General features: G+C 44.4%; 1 protein-coding gene across 1 annotated transcript in view; it reads right to left on the reverse strand.

Annotated features, from left to right (window-relative positions):
• Positions 1-4,283: 4,283 nt before the first annotated feature.
• disc1 (DISC1 scaffold protein) overlaps positions 4,284-20,849 on the reverse strand; it is a 44,555-nt gene continuing 27,989 nt past the window's right edge. Inside the window, exons 10-13 of the mRNA XM_076285197.1 lie at positions 13,335-13,395; positions 8,709-8,955; positions 7,179-7,223; positions 4,284-4,412 (exon numbers count right to left, since the gene is read on the reverse strand). Of these exons, the coding sequence (XP_076141312.1) occupies positions 4,284-4,412; positions 7,179-7,223; positions 8,709-8,955; positions 13,335-13,395 (482 nt within the window). The remainder of the gene's footprint in view (positions 4,413-7,178; positions 7,224-8,708; positions 8,956-13,334; positions 13,396-20,849) is intronic.

A 20,849-nucleotide genomic window follows, 5' to 3' on the forward strand; every position in this document is an offset into this window, starting at 1 on the left:
AATCAGTGTAAACGAATATTCAAAAAATAAAATACATTAAACATGAAAAACAATAAATAAGTCCCATACAAGCATACCAAAACTTTATGGAATGTTTTAAAAAAAAACATAGAAACCAAAATAAATACAAGCAACGTAAGTGGGCCTTATTGATTGCTGCATCAAATTAAATATTCCTATTTCAAGTTGGAGCTATGTCTTGTGTGCCTGTCTCATACAGGGGTAGATCCTTACAGGGTCTGTCTAACTATATCCATTAAAAAAAAGGCTCACACTTAAATACAGGTGTTGAGTTAAAAGACAAATGCAAAAGAAACTAGTGAAACAATATGTAATAACGCAGTAATAACATATGACCACAACCCCCTTACAGCAAGTCTTGCATATTGTAAATGTAAACCATTAATGGTTCATCATCTCATCTTTACCACAACTTGAAAGTGAAACTACTACTGTGTAACCTGTATTGTATAAATAATGAAATAAGTAAAGTAAACTTAAGTAAAATTATTGTGCATACTGTTAAGTACAATTTGTGAAACATGGGTCAGTGACCAAATAGGCTACATTTCATGCTGATTATTCTAAGACTACATAATCAACAACATCCCTATTGATGAAAAATGATCAGACAGACACAAAGACACACACACACACACACACATCAGTGATAAAAAAAAGTAAATGCTACCACAGGCAAAACTAGTGAGGAATGTGTATGAAAGGCTGGCCTCAGATGATCATTAATGATGAGGTGTTAGATGTCCTCTCTTCAGCAGGGGCAGTGGGCCCATCTTCAAGACTTACCAGATCTGATGAACTCAGCCTCAAGGCCTCAGTTCTCAATGATTCAGTCCTCAAGGCTTCTTATGACGCAAAGTTCCACATTCTCAGATCTCCCAGTTATCACTGAAGTAATGATCGTCCTCTGTGTCCACATCATCCATGACGTGATGATATTGCTCATCCTCCTCCACTTCCACTTCCTCCTCCGGCTCTTCATCATGGTCCTCCTTCTCATCCTCCTCATCCTCGTCTTTATCCTTCAGCTGCATCAGCATTGCCTGGAGGGTGACCTTCACCTCCAACACCTCCCTCTCCAAGGACAGTGCAGAGCAAAAGAGTTAAGGGACAACTGCCTGTTTCTGTCTCTCTCTCTCTCTCTCTCTCTCTCTCTCTCACACACACACACACACACACACAGAGACACACACACACACACACACACATTAATGCATGCTCATGAACCTGTAAGGGTAGCGAGAGAGAGTGATGGTGAATAAGAAGGCAATTGTGAGCCTGCCAAGACCATAAAAAAAAAGGATCCAAACACCCATTCCTTCATTATCTTGGCTTTAGCAGTCAAACAAAGATTAGAGCGGTTTCAGTGGGATCATCTGGCCCTGGGGTCACGGCGGCCCCCGAATCATGCCTCATCAGCTTGTTTCCTCCCCATAATGAGTGCTATACACAAGGGGGTAAATAATTCATGGGCTTGAGCCAAGTGGGGGTGACTGTATGTGTGTGTGTGTGTGTGTGTGTGTGTGTGTGTGTGTGTGTGTGTGTGTGTGTGTGTGTGAGGATTGTTTAACCTGCCTAGAGCCCCCAAAACGAGTGCCAGGGCCGGTGTCCGGCTTAAGTGGGAGAATCAAAGGCGGGAGGCTGTGAGGCAGATGGGGCCTGATGGCTCGTTTTGCTCTCCAAACGGCCACAGATTGTCCTCATTCATAATTAAGCGGCCATTAAAGAGTGCTTCATGAATTATGAAAAGGGGATGGATCAGGGAGATCTCCCTCCGGCTGTGCCGATCGGGGACGTAATGAAGTTCTTGGCGAGAAGAGGGGCGAGAGGAGAAAAAAGAACAAAAGAGGAGACAAAGAACAAAAAGAAATGTGCTCATTAATGCATCGGTCTATGATCTGCTCGGAACACTGGATGAGCGTTTTCGCTGCTCAAACCCCAGCCGCAAGCAAGGGTGGTTGCTATGACAACAGTGCCCCCGATAACAACAACAGCAACCCACACTGCGTTTATCAGTACAGTGTCGGCCCACCTCGCCCAGCTCAAGAGCACAGCCACGACCGTGACCTCTGCTCATACAGTATGTCTGAGCACTGATATGTCTAGACAGCAGCAGATGGGGGTGGGGGGGCTGTTTGGAGTAAGAGAGAGGGGCTTTTTGGTCCACCCCAGACTTTGTTCTACCTCTCCTTTGTCCTGGTCTTGCAAAGAGGGGGTAAGACTTTATATTTACTGTCTGAAAGCAAACCAGTGGAGATGAAAGAAAGAGGAGAGCATAATTACATCTGAAGAAAGGAGGAAGATACAGTGTGAACTCCCACTACACTCACCTCTCTCTCTCTCTAAGAAACACACAATCATTTTTTATTTATGCCCATCATATTGCATGGTGATACCACATAATATACTAGCACTGCTAGAGCTGTGTCCGGGATCCCTAATGTATTCAGAGGTCCTTATCTCAGTGGCAAACACAACCAGAGCACCACAGATCACACCCCATGACTGGAATGTAGACATGAGATGCATGTATTTGTAATTAGCCCCTTCCATATACTGTACATTACCGTCACGACGCAGCGCAACATTCCCTTGACAGCTCTTAACCCATCTCTGAGAAAAGAATGAGATTCATTTGGGGTGGCCCAGGAATACCTGCTCTAAATATGCCTTGAGAAGTCGCGCACACACACACTAATAAAGGCGGACAGGGAAGGAAATATGGAAATCTGAACAACGGCGGCTCGCACAGCCGTCGCACCCCGTCTCCTCCTGAGCCTCCTCATTAGCACGATGCATTGCTATGAGTAATGCGCTCCAGCAGAGTCGTTTGCGTCAATCTGCCGGGATGCCAGGGCGAGCGAGCAAGCGAACGAGGGGTTGCCCCTGCCTTGAATCCAATCTCCGCTGGCGAGGCTGAAAGAGACATTAAGATTTCGCGTCGATGACAAGGCACTATCAGCGACGGACTTCCTCCTCTGTCTCGTCCCCTTAATCTCTTGTGATGGAGACGCTCCCTCTAATAACCTTTCTTCGATGGTGCACTCTTATTCCCTCTTGTGTCTTTTTTTTCCATATCTTTTATCATGTCTCTTTTCTTAAATGTCTCTTCTCAGATCATCTGTCTGTTTCTGATCTGATCTTTCTCCTTTCAGAAAAAAAAAAACACATGAACTTGGGAAGAAGCGCAAACTCTATCTGCAGCTCATTAAGAAGACATGCCCAGTGATCTGCCATGCTTCAACCTTACTGGAGCCTACCGACATGGAGGTGTCACTTTAAGACAGTTAGCATGTCGGAGCTCCAGGGAGTTTTTCTCTTTCCCAGAGCCACGTTTCTGCCAATGACGCTAACAAAGATCCGCTTCAACCCTCTCTGACGCTAATGAACAGCCTGGATGTCTGCAGAGGAAAGACTCACGGTGAGAGACCAGGAGGAGTCCGTCATATTCGGGGACTGTTAAAGTCAAGAGCTCTGGGCTCAGTAAGGAGTGTATGCACTACACTCTGGTTGAGTTGTGTGTTGGTATGCTAAACCAACAGGTTATGTACAGTTGTGGTAATATGTCTCTGAAATCAATTTTGTATTCATAATGTTCAGACACTGAAGTTAACTGTTTAGTCCAAACTGAAATCAAGTTACACTAACACTTACAGTAATTAATGCTAAAATCCCTTTCTACCAGTCATAATAATGTAAAAAAAAACTACAATATTATGACTGGGAACTCTGAACTCTGAATTGTCTGTTACTAAACAACAACAATAAAAAAAAACAGTGGACAGAGCACTTAATTATGAATGTCATGGAATTCATCACAGTATATGCATGCTTGTAATGGCAACCCCATTGTAATACCAAAAACCAATTTAGCGTCAGGGTTCCACGGGGGCATTCTATCCTAGGTGAGAGTGGAACCAGCTGTCTTTTTTGGTGTTGGAATCTCCAGTCTGCAAGCTAGTCCACCAGGCTCCCACCAGCAATGTAACAGGATATGGAAATGATCTGACTTTTATTCCCACTCTGCCATGGCAGGTTTCCATAAATGTTAGAGAGTTGAGATGTACCGAAATTGTGAAGCAACCTTTTTCAGAACATCGACAACGGCTTGTATTCCCACATAATGCTTATGAGCTTTAGAGTGGAGGACAGATAGGAGGAGATTATTCTACATTAGAATAATAAGCATGCGCATGCGCACACACACACACACACACACACACACACACACACACACAAATTCATGCCAAGAGGCAGGTGTTTTAAAGGATATGTGTAAGCTGGTGGTCTTGGTTGTCGATGGCCGCTTGCAGTTGGTCTTCCAGCAAGAGAAGCTGCTCACTGATCCTCTCACACTGGCCTGTCACATCCTCTACATCGCTATTCAAGTCCTGCAAAGGGCCAACACACACCCTTAGCAATCATCAGCAACAACATCATCAGCAACAACAACAACAACAACAACAACGTCACACACACTGATTCAAGCTCAAGCTGCCCTCAGTTTCTATGTAAACTGTAATTGCCATTGAACATCATCAATTATTTATAAAATGATTACATCAACATCTCTGGACCAGTTTTAAACCTCCTCAGTGTCTTTGTCGATATGTGCTTGTGTATATCTGTCCATTTAAATGTGTCCATACGTGTGTGTGTGTGTGTGTGTGTATATATGTGTGTGTGTGTGTGTGTGTGTGTGTGTGTGTGTGTGTGTGTGTGTGTGTGTGTGTGGTGTGTGTGTGTGTGTGTGTGTATGCCCCCATGTGTGCTTTTGCACTGGTGAGCACATGCCAGAAGTGAAGTAATTGGGGCAGCTCCATCTGGTGGGCCTGCCCCAGTTCCTTCACACTTTGCAGTGAATCACCACTTTTTTTATTCTTCTCTTTCTTTCTTCCTTCCTTTCTTTCTTTAGTTATTTATTTATTTATTCATTTATTTAGACTGCCCAGTCAGGGACGGTGTGGGGCCTGATTCGTTTTCTCAGGTGAGAACTCTCCAGAGCCAGACCTCCCCCTCTAGGCTTCACACTGTCTGAATGAGCTGCAGAAAATAGCCAGACTCTGTGTCTATTTTTACTCTCAGTAATGAGATAGAGTCTGTAATACAACACCTTTTAGAACATTCAAATAGAAATAATTGGTTCGACATTATTATATCTAAAAGACAATGTTTTTGGTCTGAAGTCTCTTGGGGATATCAAATACCCCCATACTTATTGTTAGGTTTAGGGTAAGCGCTTGTGGTTATAGTAAGGATTAGACTCTCAGTTGGCATGTAGTTGAGAGGCAAGGGTTTTGCAAACAGCCTGAAGCATATTTCTAAAATAGCCTCTTAGTATTAACATGGGGTATTGAGAAAAATGGATAGACAATGATATGAATCTCACATCTCAAATCCCATTGCATGTAATGGCCTATCCCTTGTCCCAATCAAAACCATAGGTTTTCTGAAAGCTATATAAAAATCCATCTAACTGTCAATAAGAAGCTGATGAAGATACATTGGGTCCATGCACTGTTGACTGTCGATACAGTGACCTTGAGTCTTCGAAATTCCTTACAGACATGTCGATAAACTACGGTGACCTCAATTGTGAATTCCAGACAGGACCTGAGCTGCTCTATTTGCACCCTTTCAGAACCAATTATTAATGATTAATCTGTTGGATTTCCACGAGAATCGCTAATGGAAACTCTTCCTCTCGGTTTAAGAAGGAATGTGCATAATGAGACATTAATGATTCCCGTGTTTGATGTGAACGTGATGTGAGACTCTGTATTAGATGTGTGTGTGTGTGTGTGTGGAGGGTGGGGTGTCTGTCTGTTAATCGCCCCTCCCCAAACTGGGCTGCCAGAAGACGAGCATCTGAGAGGAGCATACAGGAAAAGCTGATTTACACCACAGCGGGAGAAAGGGAGAGAGGAACAAAGTCAGGAGGAAAGAGAAGGAGAGACAGATAAGGAGAGAGAGGGAGAGAGAGAGAGGGAGGGAGAGAATAAGGGAGGTCGAAGAAGAGAGAGAGGGGGAAGGATAAGGAGGGATGGCGACGGTTGGGGGGAGGGCAAACACTGCTGGCATCGATTTCCTTTGTGTTAGTATGGCAGGCAGGTGAGCAGCGGCAAAGTGGAGATTATTCCATTAAAGTCATTAGGGAGAGGCCGGCCAGATCAGACTGTTGCCAGGAGGACGTCTCTTCTCTGCATTCTTCCCAGACCTCTCTCTCAGTCTTTTTCTCTCACTCACACTCGTTCACTCTCATCCCTCCTGTCTACCATATCTGTTTTCTTCTCTCTCTCTATGCCTTCATGTTCCTTCTCTCCCCATCACCCCACCCCACCACATTTCTCTCACACATGTACACACACACACACACACACACACACACACACACACACACACACACACATACACACAGACACACACACACGGTTTTAATTGACTGTATCATATTAGCACACAGACAATCCACACAATCCCCATCAATATCAACGATCATTTAAATACACCAGCATCCTGCAATTTTCTAGAAGACAATTCCCGGAAGCTCTGGAGGCTGGGACACCGATCCATTCTCAAAGCAGAATAATGCGAAGTAAAGAGCACTGCCACACCGAGCAAATGGGAAAGGATCAATGGTCCTGATCTGTTTTCGCAACAGACTGATTACAATAGCAAGTCTCTGATCAATAGTGTGGGTGTTTTCTGCAGTGCTAAGGACATAATGCCCTCCAGTTTGTTATCATCATTAGTGTAAGTCATTAACCTTCATCAAGCCTTTGGTGGCAGACATCTGATGCCTGTGGCAAAGTGAATGGGTAAAACTCAGACAGAAATCCACATACAGTAGCCCTGGCTCTGGTAGAAAAATCACACACCCCGCTTGTTCGCCTGTATACTGGGCACGGGGGGCGAGGTTGGGGGAGGGGGGGGTGAAGCTTATTGATTGACCCTCATTTGAGCTACCAAGCGCTGGAGTTCACATATGGATTGACCCCACGGGTCATGGTGGTCCAGCCCGTGGGGGAGGGGGGGGGGGGTTCTCGCTAGCTCGGAGGTGCTGACTGCAGCCCCCGTGGCTCTTATAATTACAGCTGGGTCGAGATGCTGCCGCTGCAGAAAAACACAGCCAGGAGACGTGACGTGAGTGTTCCTACCTCTGTGTGACTGTCCTCCAAGCAGAACAGGAACTCTTCTAATTTCTGCCAGGCGAAATGGAAAGGGGAAACAACCATATTAGTTATTAAGTGCAGAGAAAAGAAACAATCTGTGCACAGAAAGAAACAATCATGTATCTCAATTATGGGGGGGAAAGCCACATAGACAAAATGACATATTCTGAACATTCTGTGCTTAATGAAAAAAAAAACACACACACACATAAGCAATTATTAGCCATTAAAACTGATAAGTGGAAAATAAATTAACCGGCTTAGCTCTGCCTCATCACAGTTCAATTTAGCTACACGCCGAAAACAGTTTACGATTCTATGCTAAAGCCGAAAATAATTACCACTCAGTCGGAGACGTATTAGTTATAATGCAGCCGCAGGGGTGGAACACTACAGACAGTGCAAAGAGGAATTACTGCGCCTTTCTGATGGACTCCAATGATGTAAATTTTAATTACCTTCTGCACTGAGTAGGTTATATTATTGAAAATTGGTGAAAAAGCTAGAGGGACAAAGGTGCAGGGTTGGGTGGGGCACCCATTTTGGAAAATGTCTGTCAATAAAGAGACGTCCTCAGATTAGCGGAACAGCTGAGGGCCATGGTTGTGTGTGTGTGTGCACAACAGCAACAAAAACAAGAGGTATTTGTACAATAGCAGTCTGTTATTGTGGCTTCAGTGATAAGCCAGCTAGTGTGTTTTGTTTAGGGGGGGGGGGGGTGCATACAGAAAGCTAGGAAAAAAAGTGGCCTCAGCTCACCGTTGCTCTTGGAGACAGCAGAAGAAGTAAAGGAGGAGGAGGAAGAGGAGGATGAAGAGGAGGGGGGTTAGGAGACGTTGCCAGTCTTCAAGAGGACAAAGAAAAGTAGAGGAAGACAAACTTAGAGAGGAAGCAAATGCATGCAGAACTGATTCAGATATACAGTAAGTGAAAGAGCATAGCAGGCTTGAGAGCTGCTTATTGTTAAAGAAGAGGGGAAAGGACAGAAACAGAGACAGAGAACTATGGAGAACAGAGGAGAGAAAGGGAAGAGCTCCCTGACAAGGGAGAGGCTATCTCAGAATTCTTTGAAAATAAGCCTTTTTTTAATGCTGAAAGCTTTTGAGAGCTTCTTCTGCTTGGCTGAGTAGCACCAGAAAAGTTTTGAGAGTTAGAACAGAGTTAATAGCACAAAGGAGAGCAGAGACGGTATTCATAATGGATAGGTACTCAAGTTCATCATTCTCACTAGGTAATAAGCTTTGGATGAGGAGAGCAGCAGTCTGGTCTTTCATAATGCACTTTTGGACTCAGACCAAGAGTTGGGCAGAGAGCCGAGGGCACTACATGCAACACAGCCAAATCTGTCTCAGAGAGACACCTGCAATCTGGGGGAAGTACAGTACCAGCAGAAAATCTAGAAGTTTCCAAATACCCAGTCAAACCTCCAGAGTTGGCCTGGCCTGGGTTTAACGTTACCTGAGCTTTGAATGTAAAAGCTGTCTGACACAGATATGCTTCTTCACAGTAGCCTACCTTGGTGAATTCAGAGTGCTGCAGATTGGCTTCTGGACACCAGCGACCCCCCAGGGCAGTCAACATGGCGCAGTCCGCCTCTGCTTTGGTGCATGTCTGGGTGAGCGGACCTTGGGCGGGCGAAGGGGGGACCTCCTCGCTATCGGGGCCCGAACAGCTGGGGGTGCGGAGCTGCAGGCCTCTCAGGATAAGGTGGCAGGCCTCCAGGTCAGCCTCCCATACTCGCTCCAGCGCTGGGCTGCCACAGCTGCACACGCACACACAAAACACACACACACACACACACACACACACACACACACACACACATGCACACACGCACACACAAATGTTCACATTAAGCCTGGCTCATTTAAAACTAGGAACAATAATTTCAGCCAAAACTGAAAAAGGGAAAACATAAAAAAGTTTTATAATTGTTTAACTCCTGTTTCTATTGGATAGCTATTAGTTCTGTTCAGTGACATGTTTCCAAGATGCTACTAGAACAAGTTTGTCTGATTCTGAAGCTGGTTTTCATGTCTTATTTTGTCGTGACCTAGGAGTTATAGTTCATGACCTGTTAAACAAGTATTGAGAAAAAGCACTATAGAAGAAGAGAAACCAGGAAGTGTAATTTCCACATAGATACAGTCTCTGGCAAGTAATTACAGTTCTTCCGAATCTCTGACTCATAAGTCCATCATTTCCCCATTCTGAGGGTGCTCGTCAAGCTGCTAAACAAAACCTCATTATCCCTCTGAAATAACGTGAAATAACGTCTTTGTCTGTCACAGCCACTCTATATCATTAAATCCCATGGCCAAGGTGCTCTAGTTCTATAATGACCAATGTCAATTAGTGCGCACAGTGGGTATAGTGAAAAGCCAGCAAGTAGGCTTCTCACTGTGTAGGTTATCATATAAACCAGAGGTTTCTCACTGTGTAGGCTATCATATAAACCAGAGGTTTGAGAGCACAGACACTGCGACTGCATAGACTGAAGCTCTTTATTATGTTGGTCTTGATTGGTCGAGGGACAACAGCCTAGCAAAACACAAATTCTGCTTAATAGGCACATTTACACTGGGATCCTTCTGGAAGCCACATTGAGATGGCTAATTGTTTGCTGAGCACAGAAATTAACAAGACAAGATTACTTGACAAGATATGATCAGAAAGCCTGACAGCTTGAGAGAAAGATGCACCACATGTTCTTTTTACTGACAAAAAAATATGACATGCTAAATATATGACAATGTGACTAATTACTGTAACACACTGCCTTTTCTGTTATAATCACAGCTAGTACAAGACATTTATAATTAGGGTAACTGTAACATTGCAAAATAGATATCACTATGTATACATACAAGATATTTGTTGCGGTACTTGTGCTCATTTCGCACATTTGAACTAAGGCTATTTAAGATAAAACATAATATCGCCCATACTCGTACCCGTAAGGTGTTCACCTTCAAGTCCCCTGACAGAGAGCTGACCCTGAGGCCAGGTGAGCTCAAATGGATGTGCTGACCAAAGTGCAGTAACATGATCCAAACCCACTGGGACCCAGCCCTCCACCTGCCTGCCAGACAGGAGCCCGGCTCTGGGAGCGCCGCTTTGGCCTAATGGGCCTCACCCTTTATTCCCCTTAGAATACGGGAGCCAAAGGGACCCCCACACGGCCTCTGCTTAAGGGTGTCGGAGCAGACTGCAGCGAGTCTGGCACACCTGTCTGCCCGGGGGGAGCCTGTCTATGACTAAAGTGCCTGTGGTGTTGGAGATGTCCAGTTCTGAGACGCCACACAGGGTCCCTGGGGACTTGGCAGTGAGGTCATTTCTGAGAAAGCATGTGAGTTAGTGAGGAAGTTAGCAATGTGTGTGTGTGTGTGTGTGTGTGTGTGTGTGTGTGTGTGTGTGTGAGAGAGAGAGAGCGAGAGAAAAAAAGAAAGAAAGAAAGAGAGAGAGAGAGAGAGAAAGCCTGTGTTCTGTATGTGAGAGAAAGACTACAGTATGTCATTTTGTATTTCTGCAAAAGACAGAGAGACAGGAAGAAAGGAGAGACCGAAAAAAAGAAAGAAAGAAAGAAAGAAAGAAAGAAAGAAAGAACGAAAAAAAGAAAGAAAGAAATGGAGTGCTAGAAAGAGCACATAAATATGATTGATATGTGGTCAGATAAGGTCACCGGAAGAGGGCACGATTTGCCCCCCAGACACCTGCCAGCTCCAGAGGAAATTAGGATTCCATTTCCCTTTCTGATTCCATGGCAACAGCCAAACAATACTCAGTGGAAAATCAATAGATCGAGAATGAAATGTCCTTTTTTTTTTACAGAGAATCATTACTTCTGGTGTTCACACATTAAATTTCTCATAACAAAACAGCCAGATGAGATGCACAGTGTGTGTGTGTGTGTGTGTGTGTGTGTGTGTGTGTGTGTGTGTGTGTGTGTGTGTGTGTGTGTGTGTGTGTGTGTGTGTGTGTGTGTGTGTGTTTGTGAGAGAGAGAGAGAGAGATGAGAGATTGAAGGGCAGAACGGCAGACAGAGGTTCACCTTCTAAATGGCACGTCAATCTCATAGTGCCCTAAACTCATAAATATACATACAGTGAGTGGCTTAAGAATGAATTTACTATGGTGACAACTGACTCCCAATCCCCTTAACATTTCATTTTTTTTAACCCTAGCTTTCTTGCTTACAGAATGTGCTGGACTTGGGATGCGTTGAAAACACAACATAAATGACACAGGTTGGTCTCTATTATTTCAAGAAGCCGAAAAAAAACCATGAACTCAAAACAAAGATAGATTGTCCTCGGTGTCTGCAGGGGAAAACATCCTCCAGCTTCAAGTATAAGACCACATCTCCAGCACTGAACACCACATTTATGTGGCATGAGCAAAAGACACGTACAAACACACACACACACACACACACACACACACACACACACACATACACACACACACACACACACACACACTGTCAGACACTCCCACCCCAGCGAGTCTATAGGAAGGCAGATAATTAGTTTTCTCACACCCCGCTGTCTCAAGAGGAGCCATGCCCACCTTCCTCCTTCAGATGGGGAGTTGGCACCACCTCTAGCCTCCAGCCTGACAGGCTGTGTGCGGGTTAACCTGGGGATGGCTTCCCCCCTCCACTCTCAGGGGCTGCAGCTGTGTTAAAGTGCTGTACAGGGGCGTGGGTGGGCGGAGCGGGACAGTGATTGACAGGAGGTCAGCCTCTTGCTTGGTCTCGCTGAGAAAATAATTACAGGAGGAAGCTGTGTAGGCTAACTGGAGGAAGGCTCACTCTGTTTGATGAGAACTATGAAAAAAACGGGAGTCATCTGAGAAACTGCTGCACACTCACAAACAGACAAGTGAATGTGTCTGTCTGTGTGTGTGTGTGTCTGTCTGTGTGTGTGTGTGTGTGTGTGTGTGTGTGTGTGTGTGTGTGTGTGTGTGTGTTAATATGTACACCCTGGTGCGAATTAATTGAAACAAAACATGAGAAAGTAGAGGCAGTGAACCGGTACTTCAAGACTTTTTCTCAAACTGAGTATTCACTGACATGATAGAAGCCGACATTGTACTTAGGGTGAGTTTGAAGAGAATGTTCTGGAACAGTTAAGGTAACAGACACTTCATGTTGAATTTTTGAAATCCTCCATACATACTGTGCATGAATTGCCTTGGCAACAGACTGAGCTTGGAACATTTAAGCCTGAGCAATACGTCCATTAAAAGAACAGTCAACCATATGCCTGGCCCTCACCAGATGGAAGCCTCCACTTCTGTTACCACGAGACAATGAATACTTGCAAGGTCACTGCATGCACTGCATGATGCTGTATGATGAAAATTCAACACCTCACTGAGCATAGAGCTGAAGACAACAGTCGTGAGTCATAAGAAAAGGACTGAACAAGTAACTAAAATTCAGCCATATCATTCAGTAAGTAAGTACTGGTAAGTTATGTCACCAACACACATTTACAATTGCATTTATTTAGATGATTTTATCCAAAGCGACTTACATATGTTAATTATATTACATTTACATTTATTCATTTAGCAGACGCTTCATTGTCCCCAGAGCAACTTGGGATTAAGCGCTTTGTTCAAGGGCACAACGGCAGAAGCCGGGAATTGAACCCTCAACTTTTCAAGTTACTGCATGCTATAGCCAAGCTCCTTAGCCACTACACTACCACCTCCACAAAACAAAGAGAGAGGGGAGGAAGAGGAAGAGGAAGAGGAAGAAGAATAAACAAGAAGAATACTCAGTGTTCTGTCACTTCAATTGTCTTTCCTCACAGAGCAGACATGCATTTATACAACTTTTCTCTCTCCACTTTTTAGCCCATCAAAGGAAAAACGTGATGACTGCCCTAGACCCCAGTTTGAATCATTTAGCATAGTGTTACGGGTGACCGAGGGATCAGAAGAACCAAACCACATGTGTGCGTGTGTGTGTGTGTGCGTGTGTGTGTGTGTGTGTGTGTGTGTGTGTGTGTGTGTGTGTGAAGTAGTTTCCATAATCAGGATGAAACGGGCCCTGGAGGGGTTGAGAAATGTGAGAGTACATGAGAGGAGAAGAAGAAAGGAGAGAATAACAGATATCCATCTCTGTCTCACCTGTGAAGTCTGTCTTCCAGAAGCTCCATGTACTTTGCCGTGTTTTCCTTCAGAGTCCTCTCTGAGAGGGATGCACAAAACAGAGAGAGAGAGAGAGATGAGTAAACATTAAGCTCAAATCACAAACACTTCATCTGACGTCTCGCATTATAACTGCATTTCCCTCCATCTTAAAGTGCACTGTCCTCTCAACCCCCGAATCAAATCCTCTGGGCGCAGAGTGATGCGTCCAGTGTGAACGTTTTTTGCATTAAACTGTGCGACGTGAATAATTCATGAGCGGCGTGATTCTGTTTGGAGCAGCTGGGGCGCTACTGTCTGTTCACTCCACTGACCTTCATGCTGGGGCAGAACGTTTCCTCTCCTAGTGCAGATGGAGAGAGGAGGGAAGTTCAACTGCTTTCCCTTTGTCTCTTTTTCTAGTTCTCTCGCTCTTTCTCTTTCCTTCTTTCTTTCTCTTCCTCGCACTACGTCTGTCCTGTTTCTTGAGAGATAGGACATTCAAGCCGAGCGTAGAGCGATAAAAAGATTCCCATCCTCTCTGAGGTCTTTAAAGGAAATCAGATTCACCACGGGGCTTTCAACAATGGCCTCTCCACTCTGCCTTGCTCTTCATTCTGAGCCAGAGAGGCCCATGTACCTCTCTCTCTCTCTCTCTCTCTCTCTCTCTCTCTCTCTCTTCTAGTGAAAATAATGAAAATAGAGAATTGGAAATTGAGTGGTGTTAATTAGCTCAAACCTCATGATAGATGAGGCCACAGCCCCAGCAGACAAAGACACATCAGGACACAAACAGAGTGGTATACAGTAATCATGTCACCACCACATTGCCAAATGGCAAATATAGACACTCATGTCATCAACCTCAAGCAACACATGGCGTAACTGTTATTAAGACATCATAAATGCAGTGTTATTTAACTGATAATAACCGTGTGAATGATAACCAACTACAAACGTTAGTGATAACTAACTATCCCCTTGAGAATGGCTATTAGGAATGTCAGAATACCTGAATAAAATCCTATCGCATTGTTCTGTGTTGTTGGGACAGACACAGGGAGAAGGGGAAGGGAGGAGAACAAAGAAGAGAGAGATGCAGGAAATAAGAGAGAGGGAGACACAATGGCCATATCTGACCAACAGCTATGGGCAAAATGAACCAAAAAAAAAGAGAGAGGAAAGTGTAGAAAAGAATAGGATCCATGTGCAATGATAAAGGAATGATCTTCTCAGAAGACTTTATAACACTCTTATCAAACACCTGGTGTACGAGTGTAGAGACACAGCAGAACAAAAACCATATAATCTCAGCTTCACAACCAGGCTGATAGACGGAGTATCACAGAGAGGAGAGGAGAGAAGGGAGAAGGGAGAAGAGAAGAGAGAAGAGAAGAGGAGGGCCAACCCTTAATATCCATCATTAGTGGTGGGCCACGAGGTACAGGTTTCCAGCACGCCATGGCGACCACATCAGAGTTCTCCTCTGGCACCCCAGTCAGCGCTCAGGCTGGTAAACATGTGGTGACTGAGCACACTCATCAGAACAGCACCGCACACTGGGCTATGACAGCTTCTTGCAAATGGTCCAGCAGTATCAGGTGTCACCATAAGATATGCTGTTTCTGCCTTTCAGAGCATGACTCCTACAAAGTACTGTCTTTTTTTTCTTATTTTTTTTTCCAGCAGGTGTATCCACCACATTCTCATCACACAGTAATTAGTGTATCTTTCCCCACAGCTCATCTATGCTGGTGTTGGCACACTGGCATGCCCGGGCATAGGCCCGTCCCACAGTAAACAGGTGGTTGTGTCTGACACCACACCGGTACCACACCACTATCTGTGCCCAAGTGCCGTGGGGAAGAAGGGTCAAGTGAATGGGAAATCAAAGCAGGTTTAATCAGGCTGCCTGCTTCCCTCTCTCTCCCTGTGTCTCTCTCTCTCTCTTTCCATCTGCCTTCCTGCCTCACTCTTTCCTCGGCTGCTGCAGGCGGTCTATTCAGAGAGGCAGATCATATCACCTAGTGGGTGGCTCGGGCTCCTGAGTGAATCTGATAGGCCTGGTTAGGAAGGGAAGCTCCACTACGTGTTCAAGAGGACAGTGTTCGCAGATATGTGTGATGACAGGGACTACAGAGGGTGTGATAGCCTGCTTCCTCCCAATGCACTGAGAGGGGGGGGGGGGTGACATCATTCAGTAGTGATTCTGAGTCTGTGCTTATGTGTGTGTGTGTGTGTGTGTGTGTGTGTGTGTGTGTGTGTGGCAAAGCATGTGTGATATGTTAATGGCCATGCCTGTAGATGTAAGCCATATGAAGGAGATTTATGGAGCGAGACAGATGACTTATCGCCTGTGTAATTGCCATGCTTGATGGTCTCTTGACAGATTCCCCTTTGGATCTCAGCTAGCAATGCGGCTAGCTGTGTATGTAAATCAGTGTGTCCACTAAAAATGAGATCATCTGTGTGTGTGTGTAATGCATATGTCTGAGTGTTGATGAGTTGGCTATTACATATAGATCTAGGATGAGTGCAAGTGCAAGTGGTGGATCTGTCTGTTTTACTCAAGCCCACATCTTCAGAGAAGCAAACCATCCTTTAAATAAACACAATTTCACATTCTCCTTTCAGTACAGTCATACATTTTGCAAATTAGAAGAATGTTCTCACTTTGCTAAATCTGAGCATCTTTATACTGCTTTCTTAGAAGCTCATTAAATTTGAAGAATCTTAATTTGCAAAACAAGACTGCATTTAAATGACAAGAACAGCAATGTGACAGATACAAGTAACAACATCATGGCACATGGATTCTGCTTATCCAGTAGGGAGCTAGCATAAGCTGACAGGAACCATGTAAACAACCCCTGCTCCTCTCTCCTAGACATGTATGTCACCCCTTAGCTAAGGGCTAAAGTGATCCACACATTTTTAAATAGGATTGTTTATCAAGGCAAAGCGACAGTGTTACAGAGCGTGTTGCTGCATTAGCATTTTCATGTAAGGCCAATGGGAGAGGTGTTTTGCTTGCACATAAACCTTTGTTGTCGTACCTACTTTCTTTCTGCCTGCTATACAGGAAAAAAAAAAAAAAAAATCAAATTCCCCATTCCCATACAGAGTGAGAAACAGTTTTTTTTTTGAACGTTAAGGAAACCTTATGGTCGCATAAGGGACTACATATACAGTACGATCTAAATGTTAACCTGTAACATGTAACTGTTCCTCAGGCCAGACGCAATGACAGTACTCAAGCATTACAGGCAGGAGGCTACACAAGTCTTCATAAGACCGATGAGGCCCTCTAACAATTCCTTCATGGAATGTGCCCTTCAGTCTCTATTATTTTTAAAAATCAACAAAAACATCTAAGAGCTGCAAATAACAAGAAAACAGATGAAATGTGCACTTGAATTGCCCCTCAATCTAGTCCAGTCTAAACAAAACACAGGTTGGCCACTGTTCAAAATCCCCCCACCCTCCTGCCACAGCAAAGATGACTCATCAACATCAGACATAACCACAACGTGTACGGGATACGCAGTCACAGGGGCCGTATCATCATTTATCACGGGAGCTCAACTAGACTCAGCTCGACTATCCGACCTCCCACAAGGTTATGGAGAACACGATAGCATAGGATTTCTGACTTTGCTTGCGCCGCAGGTCACGAGAACGGGCCGTCAAAACCAGAGCGCTTCCAGTAAAGCTGACTGCGACCTCACAGCACTTGAGATAGACGACCACACCACACATACACACACACCCTGGGCCTCTGAGGACCAACATGAAGAGGGTAGACATGAAGTCACGAACAAAGTGTTTTGGAAAAAAGACACACAAAACTGTAATTCACATCTACTGGGATATCAAGTTTGTTTAGCACAGTTCAGCACAGAGTTGGCTCGTCTCAATAAATTCCATCTTGTCGAGGACATAACGTAAAATGTTTTTCTCCAGTAACCACAGAACTTTCCACTGCAACAATTTCTAAAGCAACGGCTTTGATCAGTTATCTGATTCCGAGCATAAACAGCCCGCTGACCACAACATTTAGATCTGTACACCACTGTGTACACTGTCTTAGAGTAAAACGCCATGGTCGAGGCCCCCATCTCCAAACCAATACAGATTTGAGTTTGTTCTGTCAATTCATGTCACCCGGTAAGAAAACAATGAGAGAAATGAGGCTGCCATACACTGGACCATGGACCATAAAAGAGTAACTACAGTCAGTTAAAGAGTGGGGATATTCATGAGCTAATGATTACATGGGCGCTTCTGTTTATTATCCGTTTTACTGACATGGTGGGTGTTTTTTGCACATTGATTGTATGTAACCGCCTGCTTAATAAAGTAGCCACAGCTGTCTAATTCTGGCCGACGGTAAGGGCTGTGGTATCTACCGGAGTCTGGCATTTCAGGCGGTGTTCGTGGAGGCCCCGTGTGCAGATGTGGCGGCGACGGCAGACCGGCCTGGTGGTGCGGCTGTGTTGTGGAGTGGCAGTTTAATAAGGAGAAAGAGGAATGGGTTGTCAGAGTAATTGAGTTGCCAGTGGTGACGGTGATTAATGATTCTCCTGTCCGTCCGGTCTGGATTTCGGCGCGCACACACATGTGAGTACAGGAGGACCGTGGAGAAGGGCTTAGTCAGCAGATGTAAAAGCATGTACACACACACACACACATACACATACAGATACACACACACACACACACACACACACACACACACACACACACACACACACACACACACACACACACACACACACACACACACACACACACACACGTGAAGAAACATAAGGCAAACACATGCACAAAAACACAAAAGGAAGCACAACACAGACATACACCAACACAAACACCTATGACAAATCACTAACACACACACACACACACAGACACACACACTAAAACCAACCCTGTTATGCTGCTATGGAAACAAAGGGAATATGAAAATATTCCCTTTGTTATTGAAAACACCTGGCCACCATCACAGAGACTCATAATAATGGCTAAAAAGAAGCCCTTATCGCAACAAGGTACAGAAGGGACATTACAGAATGACAGCAGATATTTTAGATATCGCATAGACATTTCCTTGTGAGATACAGTACATGTCTGCCAGCCAATTCAATAATCTCTGCTCAGATTAACTCAATTTCATATATTGCGATACAAATAATATTCCACAAGTCAACACAAAATTCAAGCTGTCACGTTGAGAGCAAAAGCAAAGGCGGGGTACACACTGGGACATGTTGTGGGATATAATCTATGGAGGCACAGCATAGAGTGCCTTCTAAAAAAAAAGGCCGGCTCTCTAAAAGCCTTCCACAATGGCTAAGCATGGTCTACCTCAACCACCTCTCCCCCTACCCCCTCAATGCCTCACTCTACCTTTTTATCTAATTACACCCTCTCAAACCTCCTGGATGAAAAAAAAACACTCTCAGACCCCCTACTCTCCCAGTACCCACGGCTCTCAGCACTGGGCTCTGACAATGATGGAGACCTAACGGCACGACACATTAGCCTGCGGAGAACCGCCATCTTGCTGGGTCTCACAGAGGAACGAAGAAAGAACAACGGAATAAAAAAAGAAAGAAAGGAAGGAAAGGAAAAAAAATCCATTCTGCTTAATGACGACTCGAGAGCCGAGGGTCCACTTCTCTCATCAACATTCATTAGAGCAGCCCAGAGCCGGCTGCACATGCGGGGCTCTCACCAGGTTAGCGTCTGTTGCAGCGCTACAGCCCTGGGCTCGTCAAAAAATTACCCCCAGTCTCCTTTTCAGTAATGGCCGACAAGTATGTCTGGTGTTATTAAGTCCACAGCACGAACCTATTAGGGCTAAAAATCAAAGTAATGCACCACAGTACCTGAACTACTTCAGACACAAGAGGGAGCCAGCATTTTGAACATGTGTAGCTAAATTTAACTACAGTGATTGAACAATTCGTCAAAGGCAGAGGGGGACAGAATATTCCAGAAAGGTGAGGTAAGACTACGCCATGATCTACACAAACCCTGAGCGTTTGGACAGGACCCTAAGTGCCCTGTGTGAGGGCATCTGAGGATGGTGTCCGCATGAATAAGCGGCAACCTGTCAGAAAGTCCCTGAGACACTCTGTGAGATCGGAATTGCTTTAATTATACCAGACTGGATTGACGTGCAGACGTGGAGATACAGTATGTGAGTTGGCAAGTGCCTGGCACCGAATCTAGATCAGCTAACAAGCAGCTCTAAGAGGGGAAAGGATAGAGAGGAACTAAACCCTGCCTCTGATGCACCACAGGGAGGAGGTGACTTGAGATAGTGAGTGAGTGTGTGTGTGTGTGTGTCTGTGTGTGTCTGTGTGTGTGTGTGTGTGTGTGTGTGTGTGTGTGTGTGTGTGTGTGTGTGTGCATGTCTCTGTGTAAGCTTACAGTATGTGTATGCATGTGCATGACTATGCGTGCGTATGTGAATGTGTTCGTACATCAGCATATGGGGATATACACTTAAGCTCAGAGGCTCAAAAGGACACATCAATGCTAAATAAATGAGCACGTAGGTGCAAATGAAGGGCCAGTTTCCTACATCTGGATTAAGCCTAGTTTGTTGACAAAAAAAATTCTGTCAAAATCTCTATTGAAAAAGGCTTTTAGTCTATAACTTGGCTTACTCCAAGTACTGGAAACTTCAAACAACCAATAGTGTTCCTCTGCTAAAGTTTTAATGCCCAACACAACAAAGAAAATCTTTTTGACATTGACTATTCCATCCATGAAGAAACAGTGATATTCGAAAGCAAAGTGGTATTTGCTCATTCTTGGTCTTGTGTCCAGTTTTCAGGCATCTAAGAAAAGCGTTTCAAGCGTTTTAAAAGCTTATTTTTTTATACCACACACTCTGAGCAGAGGGTGACCTTTCAGGGTTGTGCATGAAGGGCATTAGAAAACCAAGACATCAACTGTGACATGCCCCAAGAGTAGGAACTGAATGAGGATATAAGATGGATGAAGAGTGAAAGTGGCCTTTTCTGATCACTTTTCTTAAACTTAGGTCCTTGGAAACATCATGAACAGTATTTGCTTTAAAATCTTGTAAATCATGGAGTGCATGTTGATTGGAATGTTTAATACTCTATCGTGTCAAATATATTTTATAATATTGTTTATATTTCTTATTTTCTACGTCTGAAAACAAGGATTTTCAAATCTGATATCAGTACAAAAGTCCAGGTAACATCAATGTTTCAGTCTTTGGTTTGAAATACAGCATGCAACACAAACATCTACAATAATACAGACAGAGAGAGAGAGAGATCTGAAAAAAAAGGAAATCGATACAAAGGAAAGGTGAGAAGATATATAACAGGATATAACAGGAATGAAACGAGGGAAAGGCAGGTGAAGTACAGGAGATGAATGGAGAGGAGTGTAAGAGAGTAGGAGATGGCAAAGGTGGACCATTCTGAAGAGGGAGAGGGGAGGGAAATACCACACACTCTGTAGCATATA

Source organism: Alosa pseudoharengus, unplaced genomic scaffold (assembly GCF_046254945.1).
Source record: "Alosa pseudoharengus isolate Yale_2024_CS ecotype anadromous, Long Island Sound unplaced genomic scaffold, YU_APseudo_1.1 YU_APseudo_1.1_scf_15, whole genome shotgun sequence".
NCBI lineage: Eukaryota > Metazoa > Chordata > Actinopteri > Clupeiformes > Clupeidae > Alosa > Alosa pseudoharengus.